This window comes from Opisthorchis viverrini (assembly GCF_000715545.1).
Source record: "Opisthorchis viverrini unplaced genomic scaffold opera_v5_99, whole genome shotgun sequence".
Lineage (NCBI taxonomy): Eukaryota > Metazoa > Platyhelminthes > Trematoda > Opisthorchiida > Opisthorchiidae > Opisthorchis > Opisthorchis viverrini.
The window spans coordinates 1,415,982-1,440,368 of record NW_008751754.1 but is presented as its reverse complement, the minus strand read 5'-3'; the positions used below and the strand labels follow the sequence as shown (position 1 = coordinate 1,440,368).

General features: G+C 41.8%; 1 protein-coding gene across 1 annotated transcript in view; it reads right to left on the bottom strand.

The window, feature by feature from the left end:
- The window catches only part of T265_05296 (hypothetical protein), a gene marked incomplete at both ends in the record, with an annotated part of 28,408 nt that extends 4,338 nt beyond the window's left edge, over positions 1–24,070 (bottom strand). The window contains 17 exon segments of the mRNA XM_009170271.1: positions 25–196; positions 1,101–1,275; positions 3,434–3,638; positions 5,626–5,734; positions 5,776–5,877; positions 5,920–6,030; positions 6,073–6,185; positions 6,229–6,545; positions 11,562–11,663; positions 13,565–13,655; positions 13,745–13,916; positions 15,178–15,352; positions 17,537–17,741; positions 23,157–23,265; positions 23,301–23,402; positions 23,453–23,563; positions 23,582–24,070. Coding sequence (XP_009168535.1) covers positions 25–196; positions 1,101–1,275; positions 3,434–3,638; positions 5,626–5,734; positions 5,776–5,877; positions 5,920–6,030; positions 6,073–6,185; positions 6,229–6,545; positions 11,562–11,663; positions 13,565–13,655; positions 13,745–13,916; positions 15,178–15,352; positions 17,537–17,741; positions 23,157–23,265; positions 23,301–23,402; positions 23,453–23,563; positions 23,582–24,070 — 2,860 coding nt within the window.
- Positions 24,071–24,387: the final 317 nt, after the last annotated feature.

Below are 24,387 nucleotides of genomic sequence, written 5' to 3'. Positions count from 1 at the left end.
ACAGAAGTAAGTGTCAAATCTCACCTCCAAAATCGGTCGGATCACATTGATAATATTGGTGCCAGTCGACCCCATAAGATATACGACTCAGATACCAGCAACTCGATACTAACACTGGGAAGCCTGCACTTGTGATCCTTTTGACCTCGGACTGCCAGTCGCCCTTCCACACGTGAATGAGTGTGTCATTGTGGGTCTGAAGAGTAAAGTAGACGATCAGGATACCACATGAATGCGTGAGCTTGTTGTGTTTGTTCCGTACAGTCGTTGTTCGCCGGAACTACGTGTGGTATTTTAGAGAACAAACTGACAAGTAGAGGTTTCAAGCTGCAAATGAAAGAAGTGTATTCCCACTTACGAGTACTTGAAGTGAGACGTGTTTTTTGCATTTAAATCTGCGTAGAAGGCGGATCAAAATCAGATGACGACTTCAGTTCTGTGTGAGCGGTTTAGAAATTGGTCGCACGAGTGTTTACACATTCAATATTTGGTGGGTGGAAATCGAATTATCAAAAACACCACTAAGGGCATTGAGGCAGTGATGAAGAACTCCTTATCAGATTCGCCGCTTTTACTAAAGGATGCTCAATTTGGCATGAGTTTCCCAACTCTAAGACCAACCTACATATTTCAAAGTTATCACAGTTGCCGTACAAACACGGAACAGTAACACCGGTCATCCTTCAATCACGGGATCCACATCACGCGGTCACACGTGTTGACTGGCGCTATATCCCGTCTAAGTGCTAGTTAATCACACTGCTGATCAGCCACTCGTGACCGAACGGTTACGTGTTCAAACTACTAGCCGGGAGGTCGCGGGTTCGAGACTTTGGAGTTTCGTGAGATGCGCACTGCTGATGATTCCCAATAAGGATGAAACAGCTGTACAGTGCTTCTCGGCTTTTCAGCATAGATTGGCTTCACTTGCAGGACGAAATCTTCACAAAAATCCCAAATCCCCTCACACTACCAACAGTAACACCGGGTCCGTTGACTGAATTTCTGCTGAAGGTCACGCGATAGTGCAAACCATCGGCTAGTTACCTAGTAACATATGAGACAGTTTGGACTACGAAAGTGGGGGATAACTCACTCACCCGGAGCCCTTGATCAAACACCTCTTGCCAAACAACTGGCACAACCGCTGTTTTCTGTTGATTAATCTTTTTGATCAGTGATATGATCTGTTCCATGTAGTAAGTTTGTAGGAGACTGTAGTTTTTGCCAAAATGCATCTGTTCCATGAATTTCTGAATATCCGGATTTGAAGCCCTGAGCAGAAAGGGAACAGAAATGACTATTTTTATAGCATTAATCAGTTATCTACTTATGACGTTGTTTGGTCAAATTCCTCATAACAAAAAGTTCGCTCTGCTGAGGATCCGTTTTCAAGATACACTCTATTTTAGATCCTCGATTAGAACAAGCAGATGGACTTTTGTGAAGTGTATCTAAGATGGTGTGTTCATTCGTCTTGTTTCCTCTTCCGTGTAACTCTTGAGGCAGGCTGACAAAATCCGGAGACTTTCCCTTCCCCACCAGATGGAAGAGTTACTGAATACAACGAGAAGAACGGGAGTTGACAAGTGTAGAATGCAGAATTCACTAAACACTTTTCGACCCGGGCATCATTCAGCACGCTTCTACAAACTGACGACAGTACGAAGGAAATATAGCCCCTCCCTAAAATATTACCATTTTCAAAACGAATGACATCCTCTGGTCCCTGGTAATAAATGGCTGACGTGCACGAGTCAGTTCAAGCCAGTAAACAATCCACATGAATTGCGATAAGCACTCGTTTGGTGTTGACGTTGACGTGAGACCCAGCTTAAAATGACTTGATTCTTTCGTCCAAAATATGCTTTTCTTAAATGCACTGCACAAAAGCCTTCTCGTTTTTCGGTTGAACCAGTACTCGAAATTTCGAAGTATGTTTCAACAATACCCAAAAGGTCGATAAAACCTTCGGGTGGGTCGTAAAAAATTGCAAAACCCATGGGGAGATTTGCCGAGTTTTCCTTGAATTCGCGAGTAGCATCGGAACATAATTGATATCTTGAACATTGTTCGAAAGGAGGCAGCCTTTGTGCAGCACACTAACCTGAATAAATATGATAAATGGGTCACTCAGGGAAACTCCGTTGGTGTTTCTCGTCAACTGCAACCTTATTTGCGAATGGGTGTCTGAGTTTGTGTTCACGTCGGAGAGAGGGCTGTCGGCGATTTGAAGGACCGTGCCTCTCCGACAAGTTCCGAGAATAACAAGACCGTTGGGTATCTGCCCAGGGTTTCCATCGACCTTGTGAGTAAAATTGGGAACGCCCATTATTATCAAACGAATTCGGACTTTTACGTAAGAAGTAACGTTATTTTACATTTCACTTCCAATTCTCTGCGCTCACGGCGCTCACAGGAATTTGGCGTTAGTGTCAGATGGCCAACCCCTTGAGAAGCATTCCGACAATGCGTACGTACGTTATTTTTTCTAGGCACACTGACAAACTTATTGACCAAGAGAACCCCTGGTTTTGGCGGGTTTCCGCCGTGAGATATATTGTTCCCAGTCACAACCAGAACAGTATCGTGAACAGTATCTGCACCAACCTGATGAATGGCTTGAATAGATCTGAACCAGGTGATCCAAGTTTCTTCAGTCGTACTTCGAATGATCATGAGAAGACTGAAGAGTTGGTCCCTGTATTATGGGTGATTGCACTGCACTAGCTTGTATAGATACACAGGAGCGAAGTATCGAATGAACACAGATCACACTGAGGGCTTACGCTGCATTGCAACGCCTTTCGAGTTTGCATCAGTTGACGGTCGTCTTTCGCGATGTTTTTAACGGATTCTCATTACCTTGCAAAGGGTTAGCTAATGTCAGATGCAAACTTCAATGCGAGGATTGGGCAATTACTGCCTGAGATAAATAATAAAGAAGCTATCTACCAGAATACACGAATATTATCTTGCCGCTAAGAAGTCTGATCACATTCCATCCATTTCCGTATATGGAAATCAGAATGGACAGTAGACCGGGATCATTTTCATTTACTAGCCGAAGTAGGAACAGCGAGGAACGTAAATTTATGAAGGCCTGGTACTCAAACCATGGTCCTACAAACAAACATTTTGGAATCGACCCAACCTGTCAAACTTTGGGAACGAAAGAACTCTAGAAAAATCAAGCTCAAAACCACATGAAAGACAGTTAAAAGTAATAAGAGAGTATAAAACTAGAAGGCATAGGCTGAACAAAAACAAGCCACAGGCAGGACATGAGCCAACACAGATGAGAAAAATGTTGACACACCAAAGGTATTCTACTCATTTTTCCATTCTTATTTTGGACTGCTATCACCAGTATGACCTGGGTAAAAGACAAAAATCACGTGCTTACCGGTTTATCACCGTTTATTGAACTTACCAACAGTCGTAAGGCACTTCGTCTCCACCGAGATGAACCAACTGTTCCGGGAAAACAGTTGAGATTTCTTCGAACAGGTGAATTAAAAACTTGTAAGAATAGAGTTGTGCTGGATGTATTGGTCCGCGCTGACCGTCGGGAGATCCACCCGAATAGCACGGGGTCAGCAGTTTTGGGTAGCCTAAACCCCAGGATTTTGTATGGCCTGTAATATTAGGTGAAATTTATAGATAATCCCAACCACGTCGTCTCATATATAATATTTCGTTTGAAAAAAATAAGTCCAACAGAGTTGATCATTGCTATGGTCTCATTCGATTGCTTAATTAAGTTTGGTTTTAATTTCATAACGCCAGTCACATTTGAAGAGAAACCGATAGGTGTTTTCGTTTTCGACTGTGAACTAACCCGAAATGCGCTATAGGCAAGGGAGATTTTTTGAATGCATTCAGTTGAAAATAAACCTTTCACCCGTTTTATCAAATTTGGATTTCCGATTGTTTTTAATTGCACATCCTTGCCACTTCAGCAGATGTTTTATAGTTTTAGAGCATCGTTTCCTGAACGTTACTCATTAACAAAACTCCAAACAGGATTTCCACGGGCCAGCGATCAGTACAATCTTGAGTAGATCGGTCATCGGAAGACGAAGGCCTCCAGGATAGATTATATTTTCGATGTTTTGAAGTAGATGTTACATCGCGGAGGATAGGTAGTTCTCTCCAAGTGATTACCCTAAGAGGAGACAACTCATGTAAGATCTTATCCTTCCACTTGAGGACGAAACGCTCGCTGATTTATGACCGATCCTCACACGTTTCTCGACAAAGTAATAGTGAAAAGACATTGGTTGTCCTATGCGTTTCGACTTGCGCACAAAGCTGGAGTCATTGTCTGCTTTGAGGCTACCTGTCCATCAGCTTTAAACTTGTCCAAGTAAATAAGCAGCTTCCTAAACCAAGGACCAAACTTAGTTCCCTTTCACTGCATTACGAAGAGAATGCGTCCTTGATGCCACGGGATCCAAGCCGATAATCAAAGCTACACATGTGCAATCCTTTGTATGAATGAGCTTTTCTGGATCACACTCTCAGTTCCATTAAAAATGTTTGGTTAAGTTTTGTGCAAAAAGCCTTGTTATCAACTGAAAGTGAAGCTGGCGTGTGTTAAAAGGCCGAACAGTGTGTGCAGCTCTTTGATTTTTAACGGGAATCATCGGTACTGCGCATCTCACGAAATTCAGAAAGTTTCAGACCCGTGACATTCCAGTGATTGGACAACTAACCGTTTGGCCACTAGCGGTTGACTAGCAGTGTGATTAGCTCTCATTTAACGCCAGTCATCCTTCAGTCACATGATCACGTGTTGACTGTCCCCACGAATGCCACATCGCGGAAGCTAGTTTCGCTCATCTTATGAAGTTATTATTCCTCTGGTCTATTTACAGACTGATAATGGTGTGAGCAGTTTCGTTAACTTTCAATAGAGATTATCTTGTCATTTGCGGGGATAGACGAAACTAAATAACCTGCTTACTTACCAAAGTCCATTTAGTTGAATCAGTCGACCGAAGGTCTCGTTGAGATTCTTACCCAACACAAAACTGTTTTTTTTTCGCCTCAGATTGTTGTACACTCCTTTGTTTCAGGTTTTGACCCCAATAAATCACGGAAAGTACATGGGTAACACTTCGCTGGAATAACATATCGGTGGCCTGCTAAACTACGAATGAATTCCTCATGAATTCCTAGACCATGCGAATATTTTAACTTCAAAAGCAGATCCGTCGAAGAAAATCAGTATTCAGTAGTGTAGTTAAAGAGTTTTACCCAATTAATTTCAAGTGCGCGAACAGTACAGAAACACGTAGATCACATGAACTCAGTCATCAAGGTGATGACTGAGACAGTCTTTTATCAAGACAGACAGTTCCATGGTTTCACTGAACGTCGCGCACTGAGATCAAATTTCTCTAATTGTTTTCGGACGCAAAACGAAAGCACAGTGGCTTGAATATCTATTTTTCCAGTGGGACTATCTACTACAGTCCTGGATTTCATCAAATTCCAAACGAATATGAATAGTCATGCCTTCTTTTTGCAGTATGTGGGAATTTCGGCCTCTAAATACCTCCAACTGTTGCACATTAGTCTTTAAATAATGCTAAACGACATCGCGAATAAATCACTCACCTGGTGTATCAAACTCCGGCATCACACGGATTCCACGTCTCCTGGCATAGTCCAGTATCTGATTGACATCATCTCTGCTGTACACATAATGTACCGGATCAAAGGAGCCCTGATATAGACAGGATCGACTCGGGAACAACGATGATTTACCTTGCCTGATAAACTAGGGAACCGGTGTGATACAAAGGGAAACGACTGATCATCAACAACGTGCCAGTGAAGAACATTCATTTTTACCATCGCCATGGCGTCCTACGAGGAGCAATTTGGTTAACGGTGGATGAAACAACATACTAGAAACTGAAAAATAGTCAGTAACGGCAAATAATGCCTTGATGTATCGATGAGAAAACCGCGAAACCCGAATCGGGGCTTGTCACTGATTACTTGACCCCTGATAACGCGCTATTTTGCAAAGGATCTGGATTAGTTCTTAACAATACAGACCAAGCCATCTTGGTTTCTTCGAATCAGTTGGGCGACAGTTTCCAGAGCGTGTAAAGTGCCCCAGATCTCTTCCGACTTGATTGAAATGGTATCATTACTGATACAAACAGCGTCTTTATTGCGTCCGAATAGCCATGTGGAAAGCATAGTACTTACATGACTCATTTGCGCCACTGGTTGGCCACAGGACTTTTTTCTTTTCATTGCAGCCAGAAAGCATTGTAATCTTCACATGTTTGATTGTAGCCACCGGATGGCTCTCCTCATCGACGGGTAACTGTCTATCAAGCAATCGCCCAGAAAATCGTTCCCACGCGTCGTCCAAAATTAGGCAATCAGGATAGGAATGCTGAACATCTATTCTGTCGTCGACCGCGTACGTTTCTTCTCCTAAAGTTTGCCGTTCCGGTTTTGGGACCAAACAATTGACAGAACAGAGTACACATGTCGTGATAAAGCAGCGTATCCACATCCTGTGAACTTGATAGTTATGTTGTTTAAGCGTGCTAATCAATTTATACACAGTATTACCTGATGGCCTATAGCCAGCAACCAGTGTCTACGCAACCGAGAATTGGAATCTGTAGATCACATATGTGAGGTATCCGCACCGTGCTTGTTTACTGCGTTGCGGATGTTCGCGTGCATCGTTGTTTAAAAACTATTGACATTCATTTATTGACCAAAGTACCGAATGGTCACGTACTTGTAATCAACTGACAGTATCTCATAGTGACCATTTTCATAGGTGTTGCATTCTCTCATGTGCAGTCATTCCTGTTTGATCATCAAGTTCCTGGGTAATGGTAAGCTAGATAGGGGTAGTTTGACACACCAGGCTACCGTTTATAACAGAGTGATGGATGGCTCCAAGGGGAGCAGTACAGCAAATCTGAACAGGTAAGGGCCATTGAGGGTCTGAAAAATGTATTTGATCTTACTGGCATTCGTGATCAGTTAGCGCGGTAGTTTTTTTCGAATATCGATTCCGCTTGGTGTCGCTCTATCATACATATAACCTTCAATACCTTGAAACAAAGGAGATTTACCATATCCGTCTTTGATTGCTGCAATAGACCTGTGAATCTTAGCTGTTCAGTGTGAACGAGCAAGTTAAAATCCTCTAGGTCCGCTGACTACTGACAGAATATTCGACAGTGGGCGTATTTTCGATGACTAGTGTTCCTGGCGAACACATCACAGATTTGTAAGATAACAGTAACTAAGTGCAAAAATTACGTGTAAATCACCCGCGGCATAATAGTTAAGGAGGAAGAAGGGGCTGGCTGGGATGGTGAGATATTCCTATTCAAAGCTGTTATTTATAAGGCACAGGACCAAACAACTCCAACTTGGGAAAAAGCCCGCCTACATAAGGTTCCCATTCGGAGGTGTCTCAATTTATGAACTAGTTATCAGAAGGCTTGGGTATTCTGCAGATAAAACTACTCTGGGCCTGGGTTCCAGTTGTAGTCCCAATATCAAGTTCCGTTTGAAGTACGATTGGTCGAAGTCTAGCCCTACCTTTTGCGTGTACTCGCTCGTACCCTCGTCCAGAGCATCGTACATTAACTATACGGCAGAATAAGAGGACACAATCCTGTGTCTCTGAGTGATGATGACAAGTAATCAAGCTCGAGCGCACGTGCGTCACATTTGGCCGAAACCAGTCATGTCATCGACAAAGTGCACGCCTTCGATGTCACACACTTCCATGACCCACTGACCGGTGTGTCACTCATCCCATCGACTCCCTTTCCTTTCTTTGAGGAGTAGATACATGTGATTTTTACGTAACCCTTGGACTATATAAATTTGTTCGACACTTCCGTTATTCGTATGGCTTCCATGGCTTTCTTCACTGAATCAAACACAGTCAGGACCGCAGATTCGCCTATATGCCAGATAGACACCAAGCTGGGTTTTGTCAGAGGCCTTTTGAATAAATGGAATTGAAACTAGTGAACGAGGTTCAACCAGTTTTGTAATACAACAAAAAAACAAGTACTCAAGTGCTCAACGTTTCAGGACCTTTGGTTGCACGATCTTTATCTTGAAATGCAGAAAGAGAACATTGGTTTTTCATGTTTCCAGCAAAGTGCGAAACAGTGAAGGGTTTCCGGTGTATAAACATATGTTGGATTATGCGGATTTTTGGCACTTTTGAATGACCATAATCATTATATTACATTAGTGAACTGGTATCCGTTCGCTATATCAAACCAAGGCATTACCTTTGCTTTTTCTACAAGTCAAAGTTGGAATACTGCGGGGGAAAGAGGCTTGGATCTTGACATGTGGTTGCTATCAAAAGAACCGCATGGTGCGTTGTGTCTGAACAGAACTTTTGCCGTGTTCCCTTAAAATCACTGACGCATTGGAAGGAGGGGAACTATTTTGTGGAAACATTTTGCACAAGACTGTGCGGTCCACCCTAATAAGGCTTCGTCTGCATCATTCATGAAGTGATATCCCGCAAAAGTAAGGTAAGGTAAGTAAGTAAGGTGAGGTAATTTTCGGAAGAAGACCACAGTGCTGTTCAGCAGCGTAGAACTAAACTGATTTCACTGATCAATAAAGACCTTGCCGGTGAGTCATTGCATGGGATATATCCCTGCCCGATTGCCTTTCAAGCAGGCCTTAGCGAACTGGAGGGATATTGGTGGGTAAACGATAAGCCGTGAGCGGTTACCGGCAAAAGAGCTCGCAAGCCACATCCAACTTGGGACTGTGTAGATAGAGTGGTGTATGGTGGTGTGTATGATAGAGTGGCCCAAATTTTGACAGTCAGAATGCCTATTCCAGCACCATCACAGGTGTAACGTAATGAAAATTCGGTATCAAGCTGCTAAGGAGAAGTAGACTATATTCGAGGGAGCAACATTGGTTCCAAGGTCTTTCACGTCTAGGAATTTTTCACCTGGTTTTGTTTCATTTATATAGGACAGAAAGCCACAACGGTATCGGATAGAACGATATACGGACAAACCTGCTACCACTTTGGTAAAAACGTACGATTTCAGCTTTAAATGGAGTCGTAAGCCAAAGTGAAAAAAACTGTAAGTTCAAGACGGGGGATAATCACCTAGGGGACGACAATAAGCGCCTCAAGAGCAGACAAGCCAGGTTCGCCGAATGGATGTCGTCAAGGTAAACAAACCACTTAGATGAAACTCATAGGTTTCCGAGCCTACTACACACAGGACAGATTGGAGTACCAAGTGAAACATGCGGCGGCCTTTGTGCAGCACAGTCAAAATCGGTCCATTTTGGATTCAAGTAGAACATAAGTTTGACGGAGACCGGGAAACTGTATCTACCTGATGGCAAAACCGGTCGTAGGCTGTCAAAGAGTTTTCATTAACCTCATGAGTAGTTTCCTCTATGAAGATATACTGCAATATCTCTAATATCGTGCCAAGTGAAATAGGAGGCGGCTTTGTGTCGCACATTCAGTTGAAGAATATCATAAACGACATGTTCAGTTGAATCTCTCGTAAAAACCAAATGGATATGCAAATGAGTTTATTTGTTGAAACTTAAGTGTTGTTACTAAAAACTCGTAATTCGGCTTTCATCTGAAATGGAAAAAAAATGTACAGTCTGGTGGATAATGGTGTGCAAAACGTCTGTCTGACATCCTTTTGTGAACAAAGGGTCGACTTAAGTGCCAGCTATTTAAAAACAATTCTAAAGGCTATAGAAGTTTGAAACTGGCAGCCAGAGTTGCCAGGGTGTTTGAAGAGACAAGAAGTGGGACTCCAGCCAAAGGTAACACGATATTTTTCTGTATTTCACGCAGTAAGTCCTGTCTTTTTCACATGACTGTGTATAGGATATGTTAATGTATTCCAGCATTCACTTCGGATTGTCTGCTCAAATGGTTGATCGATTTGTTCAAGTAGTTTGTGGAGGAACGGCAAGTTTTCCTGAATTGTGCTGCATTTCCAACTGGTAGATGCAATTACATTTTGATGAATTACTTGCTATTGAAAGGAGTGGTTAATGATTTGGGGGTAAAAACTGACGTTCCACTTTCGGGTTGCTTTTTTTATTATTCAAACGGAAAACCACACCCGGAGGCCGGACTTTTCTCACCCATACTGTGCGGAATATTGCGTTTTACGTTCAAATATCCCTGCCTATATTAAGTTTACTGTCTTTGTTGAAGCGTCTCAAGCGTACACAAAATCTCCCTTAATTTCTATGACCAAATATTTGGTAACTCAAGGAACAAGCGATCACTCAACTTAGTTTCAGTCTTATGTTATTCTTGGTTAGATTCACCGGCTCCGGTGGTTGGGCGATCGTGGGTTTTATTAATGTGCTCAACTGAGAATTTTCATTTGACTGATCGTTTATGGTGCGTTGTTGATGGATGACTGCACCGTTCTTCACTTATGGTACGTTCACCATCGCTTGGAGATATGTGCCCCGGATTCAGTGTGAGTTAGGCTGTATATTCTATAAATTAATGCCGCCTGTCGTTTATATCTACTCTTCGGTCAATTTTCTGGTCTCGCTCATGTTGTTTAACTAAACTGGACTAAACAAAACTCAGAATAAATACAGTCAGGCCATTAACTAACCGGAACAGAAGGTTTCGAAACATTGCCTGATACAGTCCGTGAAGTTATTTTGAAGGCCACGCAGAAAGGTTTAATCCCACGGGTTTGCTCACCCATAATGTGTTGTTCTTTAACATACAGTTGGGAATACTTACTATCAAGCCGCACATGTTATTGTTTTATTCCGCAAAAGGAAGTCTTTTTTATGCAAAAATATTTACTGTCTTTAAATCAATGGCCACATAAATCGTTTTTATCACCACCAAAGCATCTAAACAAAAGAATTAGAAAGGACAAAATCCGGGTCCATTCGCCGGCTCCGCTGGCCATCCACGACTGAAAAATGAACGGAGGAAATTTATTGTGTCATGACTATGTTAGATACGTTACTGCACAGTTCACAAAGAGTTTCATCCGTCTTTCTGTAGGTTGGACTGCAACAATACTATTTATCTTTGATTCTGTGGATTTTTTTACACGGTCAAACTCGAGAAGTCTTCAATGACTCTACTTCCTTTTACTTCGCCCAGCACGAATGTGATGGCGTACTAAAATCCGCAAATCTGATATTCAGGCCACTTGAGCACCTGGTTCGTGGGGCCTTTTTGGACTTTCCTTCAAGTACAAAAGTTCGCATGAAAATGCTTTTCCGTCGGGTTACGCAAAGACACTTTAGGGATGTGTTCTCAGAAAAAAAGGATCTGTACTCAATTTTATGACGGCTTTCTGGAGACTCTGACTCGTTCAAAAGTACTTAAGAATTACCTAACGAATGAGTACATATATTTTAGGCGGGATAAAAAACCGGGATATACTTATGGAATCATGAGTAGAAGTAGTGTAACTTACAGACCCCAGATTTTACATATTCTCTTCTTGCACAATGCAAATAGTTGTGTGAACAGTAAGACTTTTACTCACTTGACCATCTGGCAGCGAAGATCATCCAACCTATGCGCAAATTCTCCTTTGGAAAGAGTACCTGTTGACCAGAGGCGCTCCGCTACAGGCACACCCCGAGGCCTTTGGAGGAAAGATGTAGGGTTACTGAGATATGTCAGTCCAGAGTGGCCTTTGTCACAAAGTGTACATTGGGTCCCATTATACAGCCACCATCTTTTTCTCATAAATGGAACATTTTAAAATTGACTCTGCCTCTTCTAGGCTTTAAATGTAAACTGAAACTTTTCTGCACTGATCATGAGATTTTCTCGTCAGTGTGTCCTCTCGAGCAGACCGTAAAAATGAACTTATGAGGCAATCCGAATCGCGGGGGAAAAGTCAGATGTACTAAGCGATGCCACAAGTTATTTGCAGATTCCTAACTGGCCATGCCCGTTCCATTATTCTTATCTTGAAAACATCCCCAGATTGATCCCAAGTTGGTCCCGTGCGGTAAAATCCCGCAAAATCCATGCGTCTTGACAGTTTCAAAAGCATAGTTATTCTCCCTTCTTTTGGACAAGTCCATTTAGCTGAGACTCAAACGACGAAAAGTTCCCTACTTTTTTCTCTCCAACTGAATGAATCAGGTCAGTCAAAGCTTGTTTTTCGTATTCCCGTGGGTGTATTCAATGCAAGTCCCGGTACTGATCCAGTTTTCGCAGGATTTTGTTGGCTAGTCTGTATATTGTTAATTTATTCTCATGAATGCATTCAGGGATGAGCTGTGGAATAAATTCTTCTCAGTATTGCATCCGGTTCGGACGGGTCTTTTTGTGACAATGAATTAATTTTACAAATTCAGACATGAACCCTTTTTCTTTGAAATCTGCGTGAGTTGGTCATTTCGCTAACCAGGAACGAGATCCCAGATGCTCAAACCGTAAGCAACCGTAATAGTATCTTATCCAAGTTTATCGTCTCATTTTCCGCGCGTGACTGCATTGCGTATTGTGTTGTGCCAACTACTTACTTCTGTGTTCTTTCGTAATTTCTATTCAAGCGTACATTTAAAATCACGTAAAATCTCTCAGACCCGATATATTTTTGAAGACCTTTTTCACAACAGCCTACTCTTCAAATAAATGTATATAATTTTACTTAAGCCCTGTCTTGTGGATTGTTACTGTACATAATCGAACACTATTGCCCCTAAGAGAAGTCAGTTTTCTTTGATGAAGCGGCCAGTTTTTTTACGTATAAAACAACCTCCCTTATTTGGTTATACTGTACATAATCGAACACTATTGCCCCTAAGAGAAGTCAGTTTTCTTTGATGAAGCGGCCAGTTTTTTTTACGTATAAAACGACACTCCTGTATTTGGTTACTTCACTAATCTCTGTTACTACCTCGTTCCTTGCATCAAACATCTGATTCAGTGATATCATTAAACTTTTGACTTTAGGAACACATCCTCAAACGTTGAGTGATCGTCCAGCCATCTTAAACGGACAAAAGCATGTGATCTGTGTTGTCGTAGATGAATTCGTAAAACATTCGCTCGAAAGCCAGCGAACTAACTGTGCACAAAATCAGATGGTTATTGCGGCCTGTCTTTGCTTGAGGCCTTCAGGCTGCTTAGATTTACACGAATATTTGCCCCTCAACGAAAAATCGAGTGAAAATTAAGTCTGTTCAAGTAGAATGCGAAACTTTACCCACACAACTTGGCGAATACAGACATGTACACTCAGAGCATGAAACGCATGCATCTAATCCGACTTTGGGCATTTAAAAAGGGCAACAGCTATGGACTGAGGCAAAATAAAATAGAATATCTTCTTTCGTGTAAAAACAATCTGCTTTTTTCACTGACTATGAGCGAGCAATTTCGCGCTCCCGTAGAATTTGCAAAAGCTATCAAGGATAAAACACATAATCGTTAAGGTATAAAAATATGTGCTACCTATATCCAAGACAAATTTACGACAAACCTCTACAAGGTGTCTAATCCCGAAATTTTAAAGATTTTTCGACTCACCAAGCTCGGCTAAAGAGGTTTGTTTCATCCACATGCTCTCCCCAAAGACAGGCTTCTCCTCCCTGAACACGGGCAATTTGTTTGGGAGAACCTTGTAGCGAGCGATCGAGAAAACAGTAGATCAGTGTCAGACAGGAAATGACAACGGGGATCCAGCAAACCCTTATTCCAAAAACTCACCTCCGAAATCTGTTGGATCACAATCGTAATACTTGTACCAATCGCTCCCATAGGAAATGTAATCCAAGTACCAGCAGCTAGAAAGCAACACCGAGTATCCTGCTGCTGTGACATTGTTCATCTCCGCCTTCCAGCCATCTTTCCAAACTTGAATAATGGTGTCTTTGTGTGTCTGAAAATCGAAGCAAATGGTAAATGTGTATTGGTAGCCGTCACATTGCACTGTGTCACAAGGACAATACTGGTTGAAAGAAATGTAGTCCAACGACTACATTTTGCTGTGAATCATATTTTCCAAAATAATTGTTGAATGATAATTTATGCCAATTACTTTGCCATTTCATCGCAAACATAGCTGAAAACTAGTAAAAAGATTTTGTGAAGGTAGGCTTTGTGTTTGTACAGCATTGTTCAACAACATGCTACGAAATCAAGGGAGAAGTTAATAACTTCTAGGCATCCCGGTTCTAACTTTACAGTGGCCAACTCTGCCTAACTAAACAATCGCCTTTTACTCAGGAATATTGTCTGAGCTTTTCTACTTGGCAAGTTCGATTGTTACCTTCTCATTAATTTCGTTGATCCGTCTACGCATGGAGAACAAACAACTACCGTTTGCACAGCATTTTGGTGTCAGCTCATTTGCTTGCTTATTTAAGCAATTCACTCAGGCCGATACGCACCACAATTGTCTAGACGTGGATGTAGACACACTCATCTCCCGTCACACTTGGTGCACGTACAATCGGCGTCTCCTCACATGGTGACGAGATGTTTGCAAGCCCATTGCAAAAGTCCGATAAGAGATCAAACGCAAGTTGGTCAAATACGACTAACCCACCAAAGCTACCAATATTCAGACATACTGCCGTCAGAAAGACAAGAATAACACATTACTCAAGATATAATCTATGCCAAATTTAAGTTTGCCAGGTGTCGCCTATCAATTACGGCAGAAAGCATCATCATTGGGTTCAACAGCCAACTCCGTCCAGTTCAACCGGCCTTTCTTCATCTTTGTGTACTCGATAAACCCCTCACTCACTAATAGTGGCAATGAATTATGCATGACTTCTGAGTCCTATGAAAACTGATTTGGCAACATCTGTGATATTTTGAGAAACCAGTAAGAATGAGTAGCGTCACATTTTGAGTTTATTTGCCAAATGTGAATGATAGTAAAACTGGATTAGGTACCAGTCTAGTCTGTTCGCTCAGCTGTTCGTTACAGTTCATTGTTGAACCCGGTTGTTATGTAAATGCTGAAAACAAGACAGTACACTCAGTGTTTTTACATTAGTCTTTCGCTGTTCACATATGTAGGTTGCACATATTGGCTACACATGAATCTATGTGAAATGGGTGCCCCTTTGCATGCACAGTGAATGAAAGCTAAAAAAAAAACAAATTTGCGGAATTACTGTAAAACTCACCCGAAGTCCCTGATCAAATACCTCTTGCCAAACGACAGGTACTACTGTTTTATGGCCCTCGGTAATCTTGTGGACCAGGTTTATAACCTGTTCCGTGTAATATGTTTGCAGACGTCGATAATCCTTTCCAAAACCAAGATGTATCATAACCTCTTGTACCCCTGGATTGGAAGCCCTGCAGAAGAAAAGATGATAAATAGTTCCAATACAAGTTCACCATCACATACTTTAACGCTTTTTGTTTAAGTACGACGTATTAGCTAGTTACATATGGTTACGTTTACACAACACATTCTTGAGTGGCTTCGACAAAAAGTCCTACTGGGTTGGAAAAGAAGGGCGGTCAAATTCCAGGCAGTCTGATAACTGTGCTCCACTGTTTCACGCAACTGGAGGTGCCACGTGCTCATTTCCATAATCACCAACACCAGCTCTAATGAAATTTCACTTTAACCTAAAAAGCAAACGAGCAGGGATGATGCCTGTTGATTCAGTACCACGAGCAATTCGATGTGCTCCAATCCCCACTCACTTAGGATAGTTGAGTGAATTTAACATGTTGTCTTATAGACAGAGAAGTGAAGACGTAAACCAGTGGGATGAATCGTATCAACAGTACATAAATTTTTGCGCTCTACTGGCAAACCCACACACAGGATCGGAAATAGTTTATTTCTTATCCGCTATAATTATTTATTATTATTTGATACAAGTCATAATTTGTTGTACTGGCATAAATGGAACATTCTTCTTATTTTTGTCGGTCCGTTTCATTTCCGAATTCCCCCGGCCATTTATCTACTTGTCTACAAATGACTAAGTTCTCGGCTCATTAAAGAGCTGCCTCACATTCAATGAGCCGTCGGAATGTAAACAACTGTCCTTCAATACGTCTTCTTTGTTTGGCTGATTTTACCGGTGGCCGCATCCGACCTTATGGGACTTGCTCAAGTTTTATTGAGTTCGTTCTATTAGAGTTAGATTTTCAATCTCCCCAATGATGTACCGAACTGGTCTTTCCTCTGCGGCTGAGTATCATTGAGTTTCACTTCGTACATTTATCCGACCTGGCAGAAAGGTGTTCTATATGAATCGTTTTCGCTCATACGCCAATCTGCATCCCGGGGTTTGTCGGAAGGCTCATCTGTGGTTGTACACAAGGGAGATGGTCTAAGGAAGTTTTAACTCAAATTTCCTTAGGCTACGATAAAGAATGGGGGTTCAGCTGACAAATGTAAGGTTCTTTCACACTGCTGGCAACTTTTGGTTGCACTGTGCACTCCAGTCAGTAACTACGAGGAGAGATCAAGGGACGCATAGCATATATGCAATCATTATGGATCACTTGAATATCGGGAATCCCTAGGTCTTGAATTTATTCCAATAACTGACACCTATTGATCACTGGATGGTCATGCTTAGCGAAGCACGGGAACACACTTGGCTTAGTCTTTTGCTTTCACACGAATTATCTGACGCAATGAATAACTCACTTGCGGCCACATATTCACATGCAGCTGTGTGATCCAACGTTTTATGAAACGCCTATTTGACAACGACTACCAGCAATACTGTTCACATTCACATTCGTAAAGGAGCCATATTTCGAAAGAAAGCAAAATAGCGGTTTCTCTCAGTTCCGGTTACTAACCCCCTTGAGAGGAACCTTATCTTTTTCCCTGTGATGCCATTTCACCTGGGGACATTCCAATAACTGGTTTGCCTCCATTCTGCGAAGGAAAGTTATTGTAGTAACTCATTCAAGTAATTTTCTATAAATGTAATAGTATAGCACACTATGCGATACTTTCTAGGTTCGACTTAAGACAAATAACGTAGATAGGGAAAAGTACCTCCTACGTTGAGGCTACCTTATATCACTGCGACAATGCTGTCTGCAGTAAGCGAGTCCCCGGACAGTGTGTGTTTCGGAAATCTTCACTGCATGATACCTAGCTGATATTTCTGCGTCGATATGTTCTACACCGGCAGCTCGACGGGGAGAGAGAGGGGAGAAGTGCACCATACATTTGTCATCTGTCCGGCTCCCGTGCAATTCACTATATCACCAATAAGATTGCCTGTGCAACTGTTTAAACAAATTTTTACACTGATCAGAAACAGTTTGTCACGACATAGTGCGATGAAAAATGCGAGACAGTTCAAGAGGGTTGACAATTCTCAAGTTTTTAGCACTTCATTACCAACTTGTTTACTGAGCGGCATATTGAATTTTTTTAGTTTTTTCTAGAATTTTTTAAATTTTTAATTAATCACAGAGCTTGCGCAATCCCGAAATAATGATTTGCAATTATTCAGAGGAACTGAAGAAAATGTAAGTCAGCCCAGTTGTACTCACCAGCAGTCATAAGGAACTTCATCTCCACCCAGATGAAACATTTGCTCTGGGAATACTTTTGTGACTTCTTCAAAAAGATCAACCAGAAATTCATATGTATAACTTTCTGCCGGATTCATTGGCCCGTATGTACCGTCAGGGACACCTTCGGAATAGCATGGAGTTAGAAGCTTCCGATCGCCTTCTCCCCAGGAGTATGTATGTCCTGCAGTATGGTGGAGAATTAGGGAACTAAGGAGGATACACAGCGCAGTCTGCTCACATGACACGTAGAACCCGGAAACATACTTCTGCGTTTTATAACTAAGACTCTACAATGGGCAACTTAATACAGATATTTACTCTTATGGCTCAAGAAAACTGATTTTACAATAGTTTTTCTGACCTGTTCGCTTTGTTCTAATGTTTAGGACTATGTGTTCAGAGTTGCATTGGAGAAACATGCACATTAATTGGAAATCGAAATTCTTGGATTCGATAATGGGCTACGTATCAATTTTAAGGTTTCCGTTTTATGTATAGTTGGCAAACAATGTATGCAGGCTTACCGGAAGCATAGTAGTCTGTTTGCAAATATTGGAACCGATCGTGAACATGAAACAAATCACCTTCGTCCCTGTGACAAATACACACACTCAAACATATCACAGGAAACTCGGCAGATCCGGTTCAATTAGATTAGACAGACTGGAATTTCGAGTATGTGACAGAGTTTGAAGAGTATGGTGTAAGATAAATTCACAATACAAAGATATTAAGCTGTCGAACTGAAATTTATTTGGCAATTAATTAGTGGCCTGAAAGAAGATAAGTGTATTTAGTCTGGTAAAGAACGATTTCTCTTAACAGATAGAGTTGCTTTTCCTCAGCTGCTTGACATCCTTTTGTTAGTCCATAAATATGTGTAGGCATATGGCCATTGTCAAAAATATTGACAAGGGTCAACTGCTGTTCCTAGCTGACATAATCTCTCTCAACATTCATTCATTATCTGCAAAAATGAGACCGGCTGTTGCCCACTAGCGGAGCTCTTGTGGAAACTATACTGTATTCGAGCTTGCTTGTGATGACAGTGCTTGAGGAAGTGATACAAACATAGTTCAGAAAGTCTGGTGTCCCACTGGCCTAACAGTATCCCATTCTGGCTTAAGTTACCGGGTACGTGGCAGCACGGTATGTACGAGGCGCACAAATAGGCATAGGAGCTATCCGATAAGCTACCGGATCCAGCAACACTGGTATACAGAGTGAGGCTAATTCAAACACAAAGTAAGTTAGATATGTTTGGAGTATCTTGTGTTGTTTGATAATTACCAAAAAAGCAATTCCTGAGCCTTGGCAAGACCTAATGAAAAATCGATTAAAAGGCGGTCTAAGACGCAAGGAAACTGAAAATCACATTGCTAATCAAATGGTTGATGTTTCGTTTTACTTTTGGTTGAGTTTTAAGGGTAATACACATGTTACACCGTCTTTTTCGAAAATAGGTGCAATGCTTAAAATATGAAAAATGTGGGCCGATTCGGTTAAGTCTAAAGTCGATTAACTGCGTAGGTTCATAAATGTGGCTCCTGCCTTGACAATGCGTGCATTTACTTAATTTGCAGTAAAATAGTAAGGACTGGTGCTGCCGCTCAACTCATTAAACATATTAACAAACTCGAGTTCCTTAGATGTTTCAGACAGCAGGGGGGACCGAAAATCTTGGAGCGATACACTGCAGTTTTAAGGTATACATACCGAAACAAAAGATCAGTTCCGAAATCCCATGTAAAATGAATGGCGTGGGTTGCTGACCATATTAGAACAACATAAGTGTGTCCGGATAATATCATTCCATAAGCTTTCCTCTAGATGTATTTTCGATGCGGAGGTCCTCGATCTCTCAAAATGTTCATTCCATGATGATGTTGATGATAAAACAAAACGGAATGGTGGAGAGCGTAGCCTTGTCGAACTTCACTGATTGTGGGAAAACCTTTCGACAGTTCGTTGTAAACTCTTAAATGACACGAAGATTGAGTACAAATATAGCGGAGTACATTTAAAGCGTGCACCGACGTCCATTGTTGGCTGATTGTGCGAATGAGAAGTTACTTATCTACAAACTAAAAGGCTGCTTTGAAGTCAAGGTAAAGCGCACCCTTTGGCCAGCCGTTCACCTGGTACCGCCAAGAACACTGACGTAATGTGAGAACATGAATGCAATTCGTACTCAGATAAAACTCTGCTAGCTGTTTTCAGATCTACATCTCACATACGAATGATAGTTCTGGCAGTATAACTAATTCAAGTAGACACGTTGTGACAGACCTGAGGCCTCTAACTTCACGGATGAATTAACTTACTGGTAGACCTTTTCTGAGCCTAGCTATGACAGTCGATTGGTTCCAATTGTTTGGAACAGCTTCTTTTTTCCAAATTAATTCTGATAACCTAGTTAGGTTTAAACAGCCACCTTGTATGCAGCAACTCTCCTATCTGGAGAGCCATTAGATTGTATTATCCAGAACTCTATCTGATGATCAACCTGTAAGAGGCTGACTCTGTGAATGCCACACGAATGTCATTCAGGAAAGGTCAATGATTTGTTGAGGTGCGCCAACAGTCGCACCAAGATGTGAAGGAGGCTCCTTGTAGCTGGTTCCAACGTTTGACCATTGAGAAATCCGAGCCTAGAGGGAGACAGCTAGCTGCACCGGGCTTGTAACAAAACTCTGAGCAAGCGACTACCGGATGATGACACAATGCCTGAACAAACTAAGGTGCACGGATGGATTATAATTTAACTGCTTAAGTAAACCACTTATCAAGCCTCGGTTGATTAATGTAGCGTGCAGATAGCTTGACCGAAATGGCTTGAAATCATGCCAAAAGTGTAAGCGCATGACCGGAGTCTGGGTATGGATTTTGAGGTGATAAAAAAGCAGCGTCTTTCCACTCATCTCCACATGTAACATGGATTTTTGCCATCTGGTCCTTTAACGTAGTTCTACAAAGCTTGGGCTGAATAAGTGCTAGGTGAGGCGAGAATAGTTCGCTCATTGCTTTATTTTGAAGGCGGGACGACTTACGGGATCTGGAAGTCTCACATTACTCGGAAGTTTGCTGAAAGGGCTTCGGCAAGCCACAATCGGTTTCACCCTTTTTAAAGTTCACCAGATCGGCACAGTTTCCAAGTGTCCGCCAAGACTGCATTCTACTTGGAACCAAACTGCACAAAAATCGTCAGATGCTTTCAATTGCACACAAACTGTGTTTCTGAATGGCCATTTGGATGGATAAAAAACATGCAGGTTTGTTTAGTAACCGGTTCAAGTATGACATTCACGCAAGACTCAGGTGGCTCGCTCCTCGTGGTGTATGGGCTATCTTCAGGACACCTATCTTCGAAAAGATTACATCATGACCCATAACCGCAGCCAAGTGTGATGATCGGCGGTCCAATCATAAAGAAGTTCTACTCTGAAAGTTATGCTTCACCATTAACCATCAATTGAAGCGCTAACCAGTAATTTGCCACAGTCAATGGTATCTGATTCAGGCAACAGCGTCTGCTACACTTATCGTATGCTACTTTCTCTGGGCAAACCAATTTCTTCGTTACTTGCAATCTATAAAGTTGCGTACCTAAACATGTCATCATTAGTTTGACATTTGCCGTATTTCGGTGTGACGAAAACTCTTAGAAGAAAGCAGAGACCAAAGAAGCTGATATTCGAAGCTATCGATAGAAGAACTCAGAGGCGATTCCCCCAATTATGTTAATAAACTTTGATTCTACTTTCAACATTTCACTGGATCATTATCGTCATCGTCTACCTTATCTGCATCTTACTCGCCATCATACACACCATCCTAATTGTCACCAGATCTCACAAGATGTACTAGATTCACGTCCATAGTCGACGTTCTCTTCCACGTCACCATTGATAACGCTTTTCTGCTATCGTACTATCTAAGAGATATTGGTTGCTGATTGCTGTCTTTGACAAAAGATTGCACTGTAGATAATGCTGTACTATCGGGAGGAATTTCCTTATGCGGATTCCTCTTGGTGGGACGAAGTGTCATAGTTTGGTCTACGAGCAACCAACAAGCCTAATAAAAATGACATCCATAAATGTTGCCCACGTTTCCCACAGTAACCAAATACGATCCAGGCTATTAATCTTAGTGTCACACATTTAGTTCTAAATGGAGTGAAAATTTAACCAAAGCTTGGCGAGATAAGCAATCATGTGGCGAAAATTTTGGAACAAACAAGCACTGAAAGTTTAGTTTGCCACAGCCTAATAAACACCACACTGGTTGCCATGGTGCCAGTGAACTACAGTAGACCAGGTGTAGGCACACACGCACAAGTTCATTATTTACACTGGGTTGCATTAGAGTTAGTTTTCACTTTTTATATGGCCAACATGCAAACTGTACTGTGAGCGTTAGCTAAGCAAGCACACTTGCAAGCATAAGGATCGGTGCCATCATCAGCATGACATTAGGGTTCAACACCGATGCTTCGCTACCGTACGACTATGATTTATTCGAAAGCCTTATTGTGAAGAAAAGAATAAACTTGGACGAAGAAGGGACTTGGCCCTAGCTTACTACAATCATTCCGAGGTACATACACCTCATGACTTTCATTCAGGCAATCTGGATAGTAAGTGACAACAAGAACTGACATCGTGTAACAATCATATCTTGGAACGTCCCCAACTACACTACAACAACTGCACCAACAGCACCCAAAAGTTTCGCACTGTCTTTCATGCCCCTCTGCCAGGTCAAAGGTTGGCCACCTTTCTGCTCAAGCAACTCTGAATCGGGCACGGAAAACCGCATTCTCTTCCGTAAACGATGGTCCGGCATACGCGACACGTGTCCCACCCAACGCAGCTTCTGGTGCTGGAAGGATCGATGTAAGGCTGTTTGATTCATCTCGGTAGACAAAGTTGAGAAATACTTTTTATATCTCTTGACTTGTTGATACTAATTCGACTGGTAATTAGTCTTGACTACTAACTACTAGTTTCATCTTTTCGGGGGCTCGTCAGGTAGGTGAAACGCCAGAGTTATTATGAGCAAACGATTCGGCTGACTTTTTTAAGTTGCCGACCAAAATCAGAATGAGTTTCAAATACCTGTCTGATCTCCAGATTAATGCAATTCAATTAACAAACAAAACCAATAAAAATTATTGAAAATTCACACCCTACTGGAGAGCAAGACCGGTCGTAGGCCGTTCAATGGTTCAATCAACCATATGAGTGGTGCCATATATGGAGAAATATTTTGACACGTTGAATGTCTTCTCACGTGGAAACGAGGCAAACTTTACATAGTGCATCTTGTTGAAGATTATTGCAGATAACGGAGTCAGCTGAGTTTTAATTGTCTCCTGTTGGCAAAAACTACCTACATTGTATCCTCTACAATAATACACTGAAAGTTTATTCTAGCGGAGGAAGGGGGCCTGAATGTGGTGACAGGCTGTCCGAAATACAGGTGAAGGGAAAACTGAAGTCTGAGCGATGAAAAACATATCAAGATCGTGAAACCGAAGACAGCGCCCACCTGGTGTATCAACTCCGGCAGTGAAACCGAAGACAGCGCCCACCTGGTGTATCAAACTCCGGCATCACACGGATTCCACGTCTCCTAGCGTAGTCCAGTATACGACTGACATCATCTCTGCTGTACACATAGTGAACAGGATCGTAGGAGCCCTGGAGGGGATACGCGCACGTCAAAATTAAGGTACCTTTGCCGACAAATTGGGGAATTTGCATGACACAAAGGGAAACGACTGATCATCAACAATATGCCAATGAAGCACGTTCATTTTCACCATCGCCATAGCATCCTAAAGTCACATGACATGCCAGACTCAATAAATGTGCAAAAACAAATTACCAGGAACTGCAGGATGTTTGTTACGGGCAAAAAATGTCTTGACGAGTCAATGAGAAAACCCCGGTGAGGAAACTTTGGCTTGTCGATGATATCTTGACTCTTGATAATGATCTATTTTGTGTAAATAACCAGATTTGCGCAGACAAAACAGACCTGCCCATTGTGTGTCCTTCGAAGCAGTTGTGCGACGGTTTCTAGAGCATACAGTGTGCCCCAGATTTCTTCGGCATTGATGTAAATGGCTTCTTTGCTAATTTTAACTGAGTCTTCGTGGTACATGACAAAAAATACTTTGAACCTACATGACTCATTTGCTCCATTTCGTGGCCACAACAACGATTTGGTTTCACTACATCCAGATTGTATGTCAATATTCACATATTTGATTCTAGCCACGGGAGGGTTTTCCCCTTCCACGGGCAGTTGTCTTCCAAGTAGACGGTTGGTGAATCGCTTCCAAGCATCATCCAAAATAGGACAGTCGGTGTAGTTGTGTTGAACTTCTAATCCCTCACCAAGGGCGTAATCTTCCTCTCCAATAATTTGATTTTCCGGTTTCGGTACCAAACAGCTGACAGACCAAAGTATACAGACTATGACAAACAAGCGTGTCCACATAGTATGAACATGCTCACATACTCTGGGTGTGTTTATCAATTTATAAGCTGTGTGCTTTAGCGACCTTCGGTCAACAACCACTAACAGCACGAATAAGGCTCAAACCCTACTAGCTGTCCGCTGATGTGTCTGTGTCGACGGAAAAATCGATATTTGCGTGTGATTTTTAAAATTAATAACTTTTACTCGATCAAAGTCCAGACTCGATATTTTCTGTCTGTACTGTGATCGAGCTGTAGGATTCTCTTCAAAACGATCACAAACTTATTGGTATATTTGATCTTATTGAAACGGATCAAAGAGAAAGAAATTATCCA